Source organism: Mustela nigripes, chromosome 6 (assembly GCF_022355385.1).
Source record: "Mustela nigripes isolate SB6536 chromosome 6, MUSNIG.SB6536, whole genome shotgun sequence".
Taxonomy (NCBI): Eukaryota; Metazoa; Chordata; class Mammalia; order Carnivora; family Mustelidae; genus Mustela; species Mustela nigripes.
In genome coordinates this window covers 52,454,593-52,468,675 of record NC_081562.1, presented here as the reverse complement: position 1 = coordinate 52,468,675, position 14,083 = coordinate 52,454,593, and the positions used below count along the sequence as shown (strand labels likewise).

Below are 14,083 nucleotides of genomic sequence, written 5' to 3'. Positions count from 1 at the left end.
GCAGCGGCTTAACCCACTGAGCCACCCAGGCGCCCCTAAACTTTTATTTTTTAAAGACTGTATTTATTTGGGATGTTTGCATTGCTCAGTTGACTAAGTGTCTGCCTTTGGCTCAGATTATGATCCCAAGGTCCTCGAATCAAGTTCATCAGTTTCCTTGCTCAACAGAAGGCCTGTTTCTCCCTCTGCCTGCAGCTCTCCCTGCTTGTGTGCTCTCTGACAAATAAGATCTTTAAAATAATAAAAATATATTGTTATTTATTCTAGAGAGACAGTGGGAAACCACATCAGAGAGGGGAAAGGGACAAAAGAAGAGGGAAATCTCAAACAGACTCCAGCACAGAGCCCAACAGAGGGCTTGACTCCACAACCCTGAGGTCATGATCTGAGCCAAATTCGACACTTAACTGATTGAGCTACCCAGGTGTTCCTGAGCTAAGATTTTTAAAAAAATATTGGGGTGCCTGGGTGGCTCAGCAGGTTAAAGCCTCTGCCTTCAGCTCAGGTCATCATCCCAGGGTCCTGGGATCGAGTTCCACATCGGGCTCTCTGCTCAGCAGGGAGCCTGCTTCCTCTTCTCTCTCTGCCTCCCTCTCTGCCTACTTGGGATCTCTGTCTGTCAAATAAATAAATAAAATCTTTAAAAAAAAAAGATTTTTAAAAAATATTTTTGAAGGGTTATTTTATAGGCGGTTGTAGATCACTGAGAAAATTTGTTTTTAAAGATTTTATTTATTTATTTGACAGTCAGAGATCACAAGTAGGCAGAGGCAAGCAGAGAAAAAGAGAGGAGGAAGCAGGCTTACCGCTCGCCGAGCAAAGACCTCGATGTGGGGTTTGATTCCAGGACCCTGAGATCATGACCTGAGCTGAAGGCAGAGGCTTTAACACACTGAGCCACCCCGGTGCCCCCAAGAAAATTTAAATTTTATGACTGAATCAGCTTAGACCATCGAGAGGATTTCTTTCTGAGCTGGCTTTAATGGATTGCATTTTAGTGTCATAGTACTGATCTACATCGTGGGATAGCTCAAAATCAGAACATACTGCCTCAGTTGCCTAGGTGGCTCAGTGGGTTAAAGCCTCTGCCTTCGGCTCAAGTCATGGTCTCGGGGTCCTGGGATCGAGCCCTACATCAGGCTCTCTGCTCGGCAAGGAGTCTGCTTCCCCCTCTCTCTGCCTGCTGCTCTGCCTACTTGTAATCACTGTCAAGTAAGAAAGTAAAATCTTAAAAAAAAGAGAACATACTGCTTCTCTTGTGCAATTAAGATTTATTGTGAGCACAAGAGAGAGCGAGCATGCAAGCAGGGCTCAATCTCACGATCCTGAGAGCACAACCTGAGCCAAAAATTAAGAGTTGGCTGCCCAACCAAGTCATACAGGTGTCCCTGTAATTTTCTTATTCCACTCTTTGCCAATTTTGTTACACCTCTAAGCAAATGTATAAGACCTAATCCTATGTATGATTCTAACCCTTCTTTTACCATTTTTTGCCCTTTATTATGGCTTCTCCACCATTTGATTTGGTACAACTTTGGTAAGTCACATTAAATCATTTTTAGGGAAACAAGTCAGACTATCCTAAAATTACTCCTTATGGTGCGTGGTATGCGTATTCCTCACTTGTTTAATTCTCCTGATTAAGAAAAAGTTATTGTTATGAGCTGGCAGGGAATAACTGGAGACGATATGAAATAAAAGTTTTCTTATATAAAATTCCTTAGTCAGTCAATGAAGTGTAGAGATAAGGAATAATCAGTCTAGGAGAAATGCCACAAATGTGTACACACACATACATGCATACACACAGTGTTCCAACCACAAAATCTTATGAAAGGAGCTTACATAGGAAAACCAAGGAGTAATCAAGAAAGAAAATCTTATGGACTTTAATTCTGAGATGAAAAGATTCAGCAGCTCTTGAATAAGATATCAATAACCAAAATTTACAGAATTAAAGATCAGTATTTATTATTCAACTATGTGCTAAGCACTATACATGTATTATAGCAAAGCTATACTTATACTTTAATCTAGTAAAGTGGGTACAATTATTCCAATTTTACAAATACTCCCTTACAGCTTGAAGAGGGTGATTTGTCCAAAGTCCATGTAACCAGTAAATAATGGAATTAGAATTTGTATCAATATCTGACTACAAAGAATATCAGTATTTTTTGTCTTAAGTATTAGGGCTGCCTCTGTATACACACATATGTTATCAGATCTTCTAAAGACTCTAGTTAAAGAAGATTAAAACATAGTGAGTGATACTGTGATGAGTGTATGTCAGGGAGCTGTCAGAGTGAAAAAGAAAAAAGTTGCACTTCTTCAGAAATTAAAAAAAACACAGAAACAATTGTTTGGCATGGACATATAAAGTGGGAATGGAAAGAGGTAGGAGTAAATCCATGTAGCACATATTTACATGTAAAATGATACATATTTTAGTGCCTATGTACTAAAAGGAGAAAGTAATCATTTCCAAATATATCACAGAAAAATCAGTATGTCAAGAACCAAAGGAGTTTGCAAAGTAAATAAAACAAAAGGATAAAGAGAATGACACATGTGGAGCTAGACTTCAAGTCTAGCCATATGGACTGAAGTGAATTCATAGAAGATGGAGTGGGCAGGAATAACTGCCAAAAGAACAAATCACACTCCATACTATTTCATTCCCAGTTCTGATGTTTTTATTTTAGAGAACACATCGATCAAACAGGTTAGTGCTACTGCTTCCTTGTTCTGGGTATTTCTATACTCCATTTCAAAAAACATACAGTCAAATCTATCTTCGTCCATTCTGTGAATGAAGTAATAAGCAAAAAGGATCACTGGTTACTTCAAAAGAACCTAGAGGGGAAAAACACATACAGCTCACTTAAATCAGATTTAAACAGTCTTTATAATTAAGATGAGAAAAAAGAAATAAAAACTGAAAATTAACTAATGTGACAATAAAATATTACAAACTGTCTAGACTACCAAAAAAATTTACAACTGTTTTTTTTTGTGTGTGTGTGATTACCACATTTGCCTTTGTGATCTCATCTGAAAAAGATATACTAAGTATACTAAGGCATGGTCTGTTTTTCTGACATATAAAGATGTATTAGCAATATTATCCCTTAACAATCCTATTAATATAGACAACTGTGATTTTAGTCAGAAAAACTGTACCAAGAGGAAAACCTTGAGGCAAAAATAATTCTTGCAAAACTTCACACAAAATAAAACACAAAATTATAGTAGAAAACCTCAACAAATAAAATGAAATTTAAATGTTATGCTCTTACCCTATTACCCTAGGTAATTTTTTTTTTTTTAATTTTAAGTAGGCTCCATGCCCAATGTGCAGCTTGAACTCACAACTCTGACATCAAGATTCACATGCTCTATGGACTGAGCCAGTTAGGCCTCCCTACTTTACATTTTCAGTAAGTTATACAATAAACAATTAAATTTTGTTTCAGATTAAAATTCAAGCTGGTCATCTTCTTTCAATTCTAAAGCACTGACATCTCTATATGAACTATATATGAAAATTTGTAATAGAAAGAAAACTGTCCAAAAAGATTTAGAAATTCCAACCGTATTAACTTAGGGTGTATAGTTTTGTGTTCCATAAGTATTTCTTAATAGAAGATAAGTTCCTTTTATACCTTTTTTTTTTTTTAAAGGAAAGAATACTACATATTTAGACAATGGTATCAGTTATTCTAGCTTCATGTTACTATTCATCCATGGTATAGTGATCTAAGGAATCCATTCCTCTTCTCCTTAACCTGAAACTGCAAAGAACCTGAAGGTTCTTTGTGTCTTACCTTAACAAGGGATACCTTTTCATTACCAAACCTTACAAATGATATGCTCATTAATTTTACATATAAGCCACCTAAAATGGTCACCCATAGCTTGCCTTAATAACCTTTATTTGAACAGATTCCCCACCATAGGAGATAACCACAAGCACAAACAGTGGTAACTTTTTATTGGTATATCACAGCTCTCATCACAGAGCATTTCATTTCTTCAGATACTACAACAGATTTAGAAAAATGCATGATATATAATGCAATGAGCACTTTATTAGCAGGTAGGAGACTTGGGCCCTTGTTGTGGTTCTATAACCTTGGGAAAGTTACTAACTTCTGTGAACCTTAGTTTCCTTACCAGCATATTCAAGATTGTAATATATAGCCTCTAAGCTTTCCAGCTTAAAAACTCTAAACTTCGGGGCGCCTGGGTGGCTCAGTGGGTTAAAGCCTCTGCCTTCAGCTCAGGTCATGATCCCAGGGTCCTGGGATCGAGCCCCGCATCGTGCTCTCTGCTCAGCAGGGAGCCTGCTTCCTCCTTTCTCTCTGCCTGCCTCTCAGCCTACTTGTAATCTCTGCCTGTCAAATAAATAAATAAAATCTTTAAAAAACAAAACAAAACAAAACAAACCTCTAAACTCAATCACAGGCACTTGTATGCGGTAGTTCAATCTGTTATTACATATGTTAACAGGAAACAGGACTCCTTTTCTTTAAATAATAATTTCTCTTCTGGATACCCTGTTTTTACCATCTATAAAACTTGAAAACAATTATTTATGTACTACTTTAATGAGGCTAATTAACACTTCTAAATGTTTACATGTATATCCTAGAAAAAAAGACTTATTGTTTCAATTACTTTTATCTGAACGACTAAACGTTTATTTTCTCTCCAGTGATAAAATACCTAAGTCATAATGCCATACTGCATATTTCAAAGTTGCTGAGAGTAGATTTTTAAAGTCCTCATCACAAGAAAAAAAGAATTCTGTAATTACATATAGTGATGCATGTTACCTAGACTTACTATGGTGACCATGTCCCAATGTATATAAATATTAAATCATTGTGTTGTACATCTAAAACTTATATGTCGATTATATCTCACTAAAAAGATTTATTCTCTAGTAAACATCTATAAATTAGTAACTGCTTTCCTGATTTCATTAGAAACTTGAAAAAAATCAGAATCAATCTGAACTTAAGTCTAGATGAAATTAAGAACCACAGGACTTTTCTTTCTGTCCAATTGATCTTAGAACAGCTTGTTTCCAGCAACAATAGATACTATAGTTAAAATAAACTCGCGGCTGAATGAGTAAATGGATCTGCATCTTACTATAAATTTCAATTCTGAAATTTAATCTTTCCAGGGACTTTAAAAATCCCCATTTCAGGGCACCTGGGTGGCTCAGTGGGTTAAAGCCTCTGCCTTCGGCTCAGGTCATGATTCCAGGGTCCTGGGATGGAGCCCCGCACTGGGCTCTCTGCTCAGCAGGGAGCCTGCTTCCTCCTCTCTTTCTGCCTGCCTCTCTGCCTACTTGTAATCTTTGTCTGTTAAATAAATAAATAAAATCTTCAAAAAAAAAAAAAAATCCCCATTTCTTCTATGTAGCCTCTCCAAATTCTAAAATAGGTAATTACAATGTGGATACTCTGATTAAAGTGTCTTAAGGTAGTTGTTGATGCAAAGAAAAATAAAGCTATTTACCCTGAAAGATATAAACACAGAGAACGCAAATGAGAAGGGGAGGACACACACATACAGAAAAAAAAGTGAGGCAGAGATGAAAAATGTCAACACTGGGGAAGTTAACTTGAGGAAATGAATGAAAGAAGCATACAGGGCGACCAAGAGGAGGAAGAATACACAGATAGGGAAGAAAAAACACAAATCAAGAAAATGCAAGAGAGGGGCGCCTGGGTGGCTCAGTGGGTTAAGCCTCTGTTTTAGGCTCAGGTCATGATCCCAGGGTTCTGGGCTCAAGCCCTACATCGGGCTCTCTGCTCAGTGGGGAGCCTGCTTCCCCCATTCTCTCTGCCTGCCTCTCTGCCTACTTGTGATCTGTCAAATAAATCAATAAAATCTTAAACAAGAAAAAAAGAAAATGGAAGAAAGTAAGCACAGAGACAGAAAAGCAATGAAGAAAGGTGAACAGAGTAGAACGGATAAGCAGACACAATGACAAGGAAATGGGACTAGATAGATAAGACAACTAGTTAAAGAAAAAATTATTTTCACCCCATAAGTTTTCCAAATTACCTACTTTTGTTGCTATCTCCCCAGTGTTGCTAATAAAAAGGAGACAGTTTATTTTCTACAAAATGGTTAAACAATATATATGTCATTTATCTGGCAGATTTTTAAAAACCTGACTTACTGTGAGAGGCATAATTTTTGCCATCATTGAGATTCACATGTTAGATGTGAAAGAATAACTTGATTGGGGGGGGATACTCTTACAATGTATACATCTATCAAATCATTATGTTGTATACTTTATATATCTCACACTTGTCAATTATACCTCAATAAAGCTGGAAACGTTCATATATATCAATATACTGGGGAAAGGTCCCTAATTTTACATACTGCTAGTTTTTTGTTTTGTTTTTTCTCCCCCCCAAAATAAAAAAAATGATAGTACCTTCGTTAGGCCAAATTCATCCTAAGGTAAGGACCTATAAAGCCATTTATGATTTCATACCACAATGCCTTATATACCAGTAGACTGATTAACACATTCTTAGTAGAAAATAACTTACCATTTAGAGTCAAAATCCAAACATTTTAGTCCTGTTTCCATTTTTTGCCCCCTTTCCTTTACTTGGTATGTTATGCTCTATCTCTTCTATGTAGATTCTTTCAGTAGCCGTCAATCTGAAGAATTCCTTCTTCTGCTGCCACCTACCAGTTTATCTCTCTGCTGCAGCAGAAGGGTATATAGAAAAAGTTCTTGCTTACTATTCAGAATAAATGGAAAAATTCCTTTAACATTTCATATTTTCACATGTGTATGAGCTTCCTCACTGATTCCCCAAGATCTCCCCACCCAAGTCAAAACAACAAAAATCCCAATCACAAAAAATTAAACAATGTATGATCAATATTCATGCTAAGCTGGGAATTTTTTAAGAGGAAAGATGTAGATACTCAGCAGTTGCCATCTCAAGGAACCATTTATTTTGTTATACTTTCCTTTTTCACCTATCCCTACAATCTTATGTATAAGTGAGCAACTTAAAATTTTAATGAGAGAGTCCACAACTCCTGTAAATTTTAAGTTCAGAGACTATTAAAGAATTGTGGAAGATGCAGCAATAAAGGAATTTTTAATAGTAATTCTAGAAACTAAAGGCATTAGGTGCTTTACCTGCATGAGTTTTCAATGTTCTGGACTGCTTATTGCTCAATGGCTCTGAATACATTAAAACACGAACACATACGCCACCTATATTTAAAATAGGGTAGCATTTGTATGCCCATATAAACACTGGGTATATCTTTTGCAAGATTAAGTCACTGAGTCCTTTTAAAAGGACTGATCACAAATGCACATTTCCTCAAACTATATATATATACACAAAAAAAATCAGGGTGAAAAAGGGAGACAGAGGGACAAATGTAATAGCAATTGTAGAACTGGAAACTAACACAACATAAAATGTTTTCTGTTTGTTAAAGTCCTGAGATTAATTTCTATTCCCATTCCCTTTGTCACTGAAGGTTTAGGTTTCAAGGTTATTCTTTATTAGCTATTAAAGAACAGTATCCACTAATGAATAATAATAATGGCTTGTTTTTGTTCCACCCCCCCCTACTACCTTTACCCCAAAATAGTTCTGCCAACATAAGAAATAAAACAAACACTGACATAAGCACCAAAGGCTAGTCAACAGTGGCATTGCAGTTACATTGTTTCTACTTTCTCATTCCTTCCCCCGATCTCAAACCCCACCCTTTGACCTCTGTATATGGGATGAGCCTGAGCAGGAGAGTTGGTGATGTCAGGACTGCGCCGTTCCCACGGATGCTCCTAGAGGCCTGCTGTGCTTCTGGGAACTGGGGCACAGTGATGTCTGTCTGACTGAAACCTAAAACAACAACAATTCACCCCACCCCTCATGTTCCCAAACCCCACAGTAGCAGCCAGGTATATACACTATATAAGGCCCAGCTAATAAGTTTGAATATGATGAAATCTGAAAGCAAGACCGTTCTTAACAAGTCCGTGACTTTCATGGGGAAGCTGAATGGAGACTGTGAAATTCTCCAAGTCCCACACAATCACATAGTCCACACATTCTAATGCTTGCCATTCTTAGTAAGAGAACAAGGTTCTCTGGTACAAGCCCTTTTTAGTATATATCACAAATTCCTTCAGGAGGCAGTTGGGATTCCTCTGTTAGTAAATTTTACTTCAACACATACATATTTTTGTCTTAGGATATTTAGGGGAGAGATGGCCCTATCTTATATGAGTGAATTGAAGCACAAAACAGGTTAATGATTCATTTTATGCCTTCAGCTGTAAAATGCATAACAAGCCATGATATCCTATTAGCTAACTAGTGAACTTAAAACCTCTTCAGATAGGATATCTAAAGTCACAGAATAAAATTGTGCAGAAGTCTATCCTGAAAAGGTCCTGATCACTGTCACTAAAGTTCTACCTAACAGGAAAGAAAAAAAAAAAAAAAGATTATCTTCCCAACAGCAACAACTCATATTAGAACTAAAACTTTGGTTAACACAGGAGGAGAAAAGAGGAAAGGGTAAGGGACTGGTGTAGACAGAGAAAGGTATACTACATTAAGTAACAGAAAGGCTATATTAAAATGGACAAGTTGTATTGCTATTCCTGCCACTAACTTTGTTTTATATTTTATAGCCTTGGTTAATGCACTTAATGATTTGTGCTTCAGAAATGCCCTCCAATCTGTTTGAACCTGTAATTTAAAAAATTTGAACCACTATGATAACCTGAAACTGTTCATATCTACCTCTTTGTTAGAAGAATTATCTTAGAAATACTAAAATGATTAGTTCCTGAGATCACACTGTTCCTAAAATAACTGAAATGCTTTCTATTATCTTTGTCTCATCATTCCTTTTCACTTTCATAATGATGTCACAGAAAGAGAAGCACTAAGATCAACTCAACACTATGGTGAGTTTTTACCATATATATAACCTAGAGCCTAATTTTACCTTTTCAAAACTCTAGTTTTCCATACCTGTCAACTCCTAATTGATGTCTTTATACTGTGAGCTCACTGTGTATTCCGAACACCAACCCCTGAAAAAGCTTAAGCCAGAGTAGCACAATGGAAGAAACAAACAAACCCAAAACAAAAACAAAGCCAAAAGTCACACTCTGAAATAATTATAGACATATAAGCAAGGAATGGAGTTATCTAAATGGCTAAAGTAAATCCCCAAAGTCCTGAGTTCATCCCAACCAATTCAAACTTTACCCCCAAAAGTTCTTCCTTAATCAAATTATTTGTTAGATATACTTAGGCATTATTTTCTATACGAGAGTTTTTACAAATCCATGGTTGCCTTTTAAAGTACATAAAGAAAGAAAAAACTTTAAAAAGAAAGTAAAGTTAGCCTTGCGATGGAAAGAAAGGAGAATCAAATTACCTGCAAGCAGGCTGGGGCTGTGCCTGAATCCAAACCGCTGCATTTACCATTCATTATACAGCTGCATTATTGGGGGAAGGGGAGTTTAGAAGGGCACTGACCCCGAAAGTTCTCAATACTTCTCACTCATCATCAGGAAGGGGGAAGAAGGAAAGTTTTTTCTCTGGGTATTTTTTTGTTTGTTTGTTTTTGTTTTTTTGGCTCCTGAAAAGGCTGGCAAAGAACAGTAACAGTGCAAGCAGTTAGAATATTTCTTTAAAAACAATTTTAAAAAATGCAAAACATTAAGGAATTTAAAACACCAAATTTCCGTTAATATAGAAAGAATTTTCACTAGAGTTAGGCAGCCACCCCAAAACAGCATGGCAAAAGGGCACTGATATAAAGGAAATAAAATACCACACAAAAATCCAAAACAAAACTAAAAACATTTCAAATTAAACCTGGAAGACTAGAAGATTCCAACAGCAGATTTCTGGCCACTACTGAAACATTCCAAAATCCAAGCTTCAAAGGCGCCTAAATGTATCTTAAATGAAACTTTGGTGTTTTTTTTTTTTTTAAAGAGAAAAAAAAAAAAAGAAAGAAAGAAAGAAAGAAAGCAGTGAACCTGGTTATAAATCCTGCAATATATTACATTTAAAAATATCCTAGTACAACAAAACAAATTTTAAAAGAAATTAAACAAACAAACAAACAAATAAAAACAGTAGCAGCAGAGGTTACCTGTCTGAGCACCTACATTTTCTTAGGAGGGGATCGTGTCTCACCAGCCATATAGCCCATAAACCTTCTCAAAAAGAGTGAGCCAGGAGAAAAATGTAACACAAGATTTGATTTCACAATGTCTCTACGCTCCCCAGACCCCAAACTGGGGATTCACTGAATGAAGAGAATTTGTTTTTCCACTGTTTTCTTCTTGAGAAAAAGAAGAGATGATTTTGAAAAGTCAATTCTTTCAATGCCTTCGATACCTTCTTAAAAGTCTGATAAAGTGCTTGATGAAAACAAGTCTCTTGGTGATTTTTTTCTAACGTTCCAGCATATTTTCTTATTGATAGCATATACACAAAGATTTCAAAGTTCAGTGGAGCAAAAGCCAGCAGAAATGACCAATCAATTATTAGGCACCAAAAAAAGAAAAAAACTATTAAAAATCTTAAGTGAATAGGTCGTGCGTGTATGTGTGCATGTCTGTGTGTGCGCGCGTGTATGTAGTCCAGTTTTCATCATAGGTAACATAAAAACAGTATCAGAATTACTTTTAAAATACAATTAAGAATTACAATTTTAACAATACACAATTTCACAATAATTCAGATTTGGGCATAAGAATTACACATAATTGATAAATACATTTTTACCTCTCATAATAGCAATGAAGATTATACAAATTATTAAACAATATGAAAATATATTTAACTTTCACTTAAATATCTGAGGTGTTTCATCTGGGTTCTTCCAGAATGATTTGTTCATATTCTTTACCTTAATTTGAGGGAGTTCAAGAAGATATTCACGTTTTTAAACTCTAAGATGATCATTCCTAACGTCTTTATTCTAACGTGTGTGTACAAATCCAGAAATAGGTTGGTAAAGCTATGTTTTAATATAGTGTGAATGCACAAAACATTGATCAGTAGTGAATAAAACTAAAGGTGAAATAATCTGATAATCGTATATGGTTAGTGTGGTAAAATAGTTTTAAAGGCTATCTACATTTTTCCTGATACCTTATCCCACCCAACACAAACCCCTGAACTTTTTATCAAGTAGAGAGGGTGTTCTATTAATGTTTTTAAATTTGCAAATCTATATACATGTGATATATGTAGGTATTTAATGTATCATAATTTATGTGACAACCAGATGCTCTCTACACGATCATATAAATGAATTAATTAAGCACTTCTTTCTCCCTCATTTATTTCTCTATCCCAAATATGCATCCTCCTATGGTCATTCAGTGAAAGAAGTACCAAGTATTTCTTTCTGTTAATGAGTCAGAGGTACTTATAAACATACGTAAGGCCCAAAATAACCCTATGCAAGTCAAACTCTTTTATATGCGATTAGAATATATTAAAATAAATTAGAAAATCTTATTATCATCTTTTTGAGGTGAAATGAGACACTGCACAGATTAGAGGTACTATTCTATTTGCCAACAATCAACCTTTCACTCAACTTTAATATTATTTAATTCTATGGAAAAAAAACAAATTTTATTACATTCCTTTTTAAAATGGGGGCAAAACTGTACAAGCATGATCAAACCTCTGTTAGAGCTGGTTAATACTGATCTTTATTATTGCCTCGAAGTCTCTCTAGTAGTGTCCGAGAAATTATGTTTAAGGTCCATCTGAAGGAAAAAAGCACTGGAGAGGCAAGAAAGGACTCGGGTAAAAGCTTCAGAGGATTGCAGTAAGATGGAACTTGCTGTTTAAAAAAAATTACGTTGAGCTCTGGAGCATCTCCATTTCTTAACACAGCTTCCAAACCCATTATTCAAATAGATTTACCCATGTTTTAAAGGCTCGTGTTATATGCCATTTGGGGCTTTTATAAATTCAGAAATTAAAGGAATATAAAAAGTGGACAGTACTGAAGGCTTCAGAGTTGGGCTATAAGAGACTTAATACTGTAAAATAAGTCCCCAAACAAAAACGTCCAATCCACCCCACCCTAAAACCTATGTATAATAGGAGAAAATGCACAGCCAGAAGCATAGAAAAGCATGTAGCCTTAAAGAAATCATACACTGAACAGTCTAGAACCAAAGAAAAAACCAAACAACATACATATACATAAAAAGGCCTAAGAAGCATCTAGTCTCTTTATGTCTTTAGTGAGTACCTCTAACCCAGTGTAGCTATTAAAACAAGTTATCTGATATTTAAAGTAAAAACTGTGTTTCCCCATCATGCTCCATTTTCTAGAATCTATCCTTTTTTGACTGGTTGGTGTAAACAAAAAGCAAAATACATACACATGCATGCGTGCACACACACACACACACACACACATATATATATATATACTCCCTCCTAAAATGTGAAAAATGCAAATATATAATGCTGGTATTATAAAATCACTTCAGCTTTATACTTAAGAACTTATAGGCCCTTAATCTGCCCCCCAAAAATATTTTTCCTTGTCCTTATACTTTAAATGCCCAACCACCAAAAGAAAAAAAGGAAGGCTTTAAATGCACATGTTTCAAGTCAGTGTCTTGTTAACAAAAAAGGTAGCACTTTCTTCACTTTGGCCATTGTTAAAGATGCAGGCATAGATCAGGGAATGTTAGACTAGCATGTATTAAAAAAAAATTGCAACATTAACAGAGCATATCTTTCAAAAAAGGTTAAAACACTAACAAATACAAGTCAACGCACATATTTTAAACTAGTGTAATTTTATCTACATTGGAATAAATGTCATTTTGTGTACCACACATTGCAATACTGTTCATTTCCCTTTCATCATACGAAAATGCCAATTCTGTCATTAAGAAACCTTTATTGGATTATATCAATGTTGCCCTCCCACCCAAATTAAAGGAAAACCAAAAAACAGAAATAATAAAATTCCAGTAAAAGAGCGCCTCAAGACTTCATAAACTATGAACATAAACTTGCTAGTTAATATGGTAGAGGCAGAACTTTCAGATTTGTAAAAATTCCTATAATTTAGGTAGATCTTTTCCTCTCTCATTACAAACCTTTGCAACGTAATGTGAAGTTACGCTATGCCAAAATCTGTGCAATTGTACAAAAGCAAAAGCGAGGGGCCGTGAAAAAAACTGTTCTTCATGGCCTTCATGTGAGAGCACACACACTGAGTAATTTTAAAGGGTAAGTATAAAAGCCTGACACTTCTCTGTGTCTCACCTCTTCCGCCATTCTACCTGTGGTATCTGTAAATGAAAGTCAATAACATCTTAATAGCAGAGGTCTAATCTAGCTCCCCTTGCTTCTCTCCTGACTAACTCTACTAAATTTTCTCTCATCTTCCTGAGTACCTTCCATGAACAGCATTGCAAGTTGGTTAAAAAAAAAAAAAAGAAAGAAAGAAAGAAAAAAGAAGAAAAAGAACATGAGTTTTACAAGGGAGTTGTTGGTAATTATTTACCGGTGGAGTCACTCCACCAGGAGTTTGATCTCATTGGCTATCAGCTGGTTCATGTTGAACAGGCCCCCTGGGAGCTTGGTGAGCAGCTCTCGCTCGGTGCTTTCAGGGTCGCTGTCAACAGAGCTGGAACTTGCGCTCATGTTGTCGACAGCAGTGCTGGCTGGGGGACCCAGCTCCGGCTCACTAGTCTCACTGGCCGTGGACACCACGGAGAGCAGGGACATACGCCGGGTGAGCCGGCCAGAGGGCAGGAGGGAGGCGGCATAGTCCGCTATGATACCAGCTACATCTAGATTACAAGCCTTATCAAAGGCGATGAAACCTACATTTGCATTGGCCTCGCAGACACAGAAGGAGCCGTCATCTTTCATCAATAGGTCAATGCCACACACATCCATCCCCAGGATATTAGACACCTGGATAGCTAGCTGCTTCCCCTGTTCACTCAAGGAGCACATCATCCCCACACCACCTGGCAAAA

General features: G+C 36.2%; 1 protein-coding gene and 1 long non-coding RNA gene across 3 annotated transcripts in view; both read right to left on the bottom strand.

The window, feature by feature from the left end:
• Window positions 1-1,945: 1,945 nt before the first annotated feature.
• LOC132019466 (uncharacterized) lies at window positions 1,946-7,187 on the bottom strand. The gene is made up of 2 exons (XR_009404788.1): window positions 6,588-7,187; window positions 1,946-2,856 (listed from the first exon to the last, which is right to left on the bottom strand). It is a non-coding gene; the product is annotated as an uncharacterized LOC132019466 (long non-coding RNA).
• A 4,427-nt stretch (window positions 7,188-11,614) lies between these two features.
• Window positions 11,615-14,083, bottom strand: part of RIMKLB (ribosomal modification protein rimK like family member B) — an 86,513-nt gene continuing 84,044 nt past the window's right edge. For both annotated transcript variants that reach the window (XM_059402558.1, XM_059402557.1), the window contains exon 6: window positions 11,615-14,074. In XM_059402558.1, the coding sequence (XP_059258541.1) occupies window positions 13,611-14,074 (464 nt within the window). In that variant the 3' untranslated portion in view covers window positions 11,615-13,610. The remainder of the gene's footprint in view (window positions 14,075-14,083) is intronic.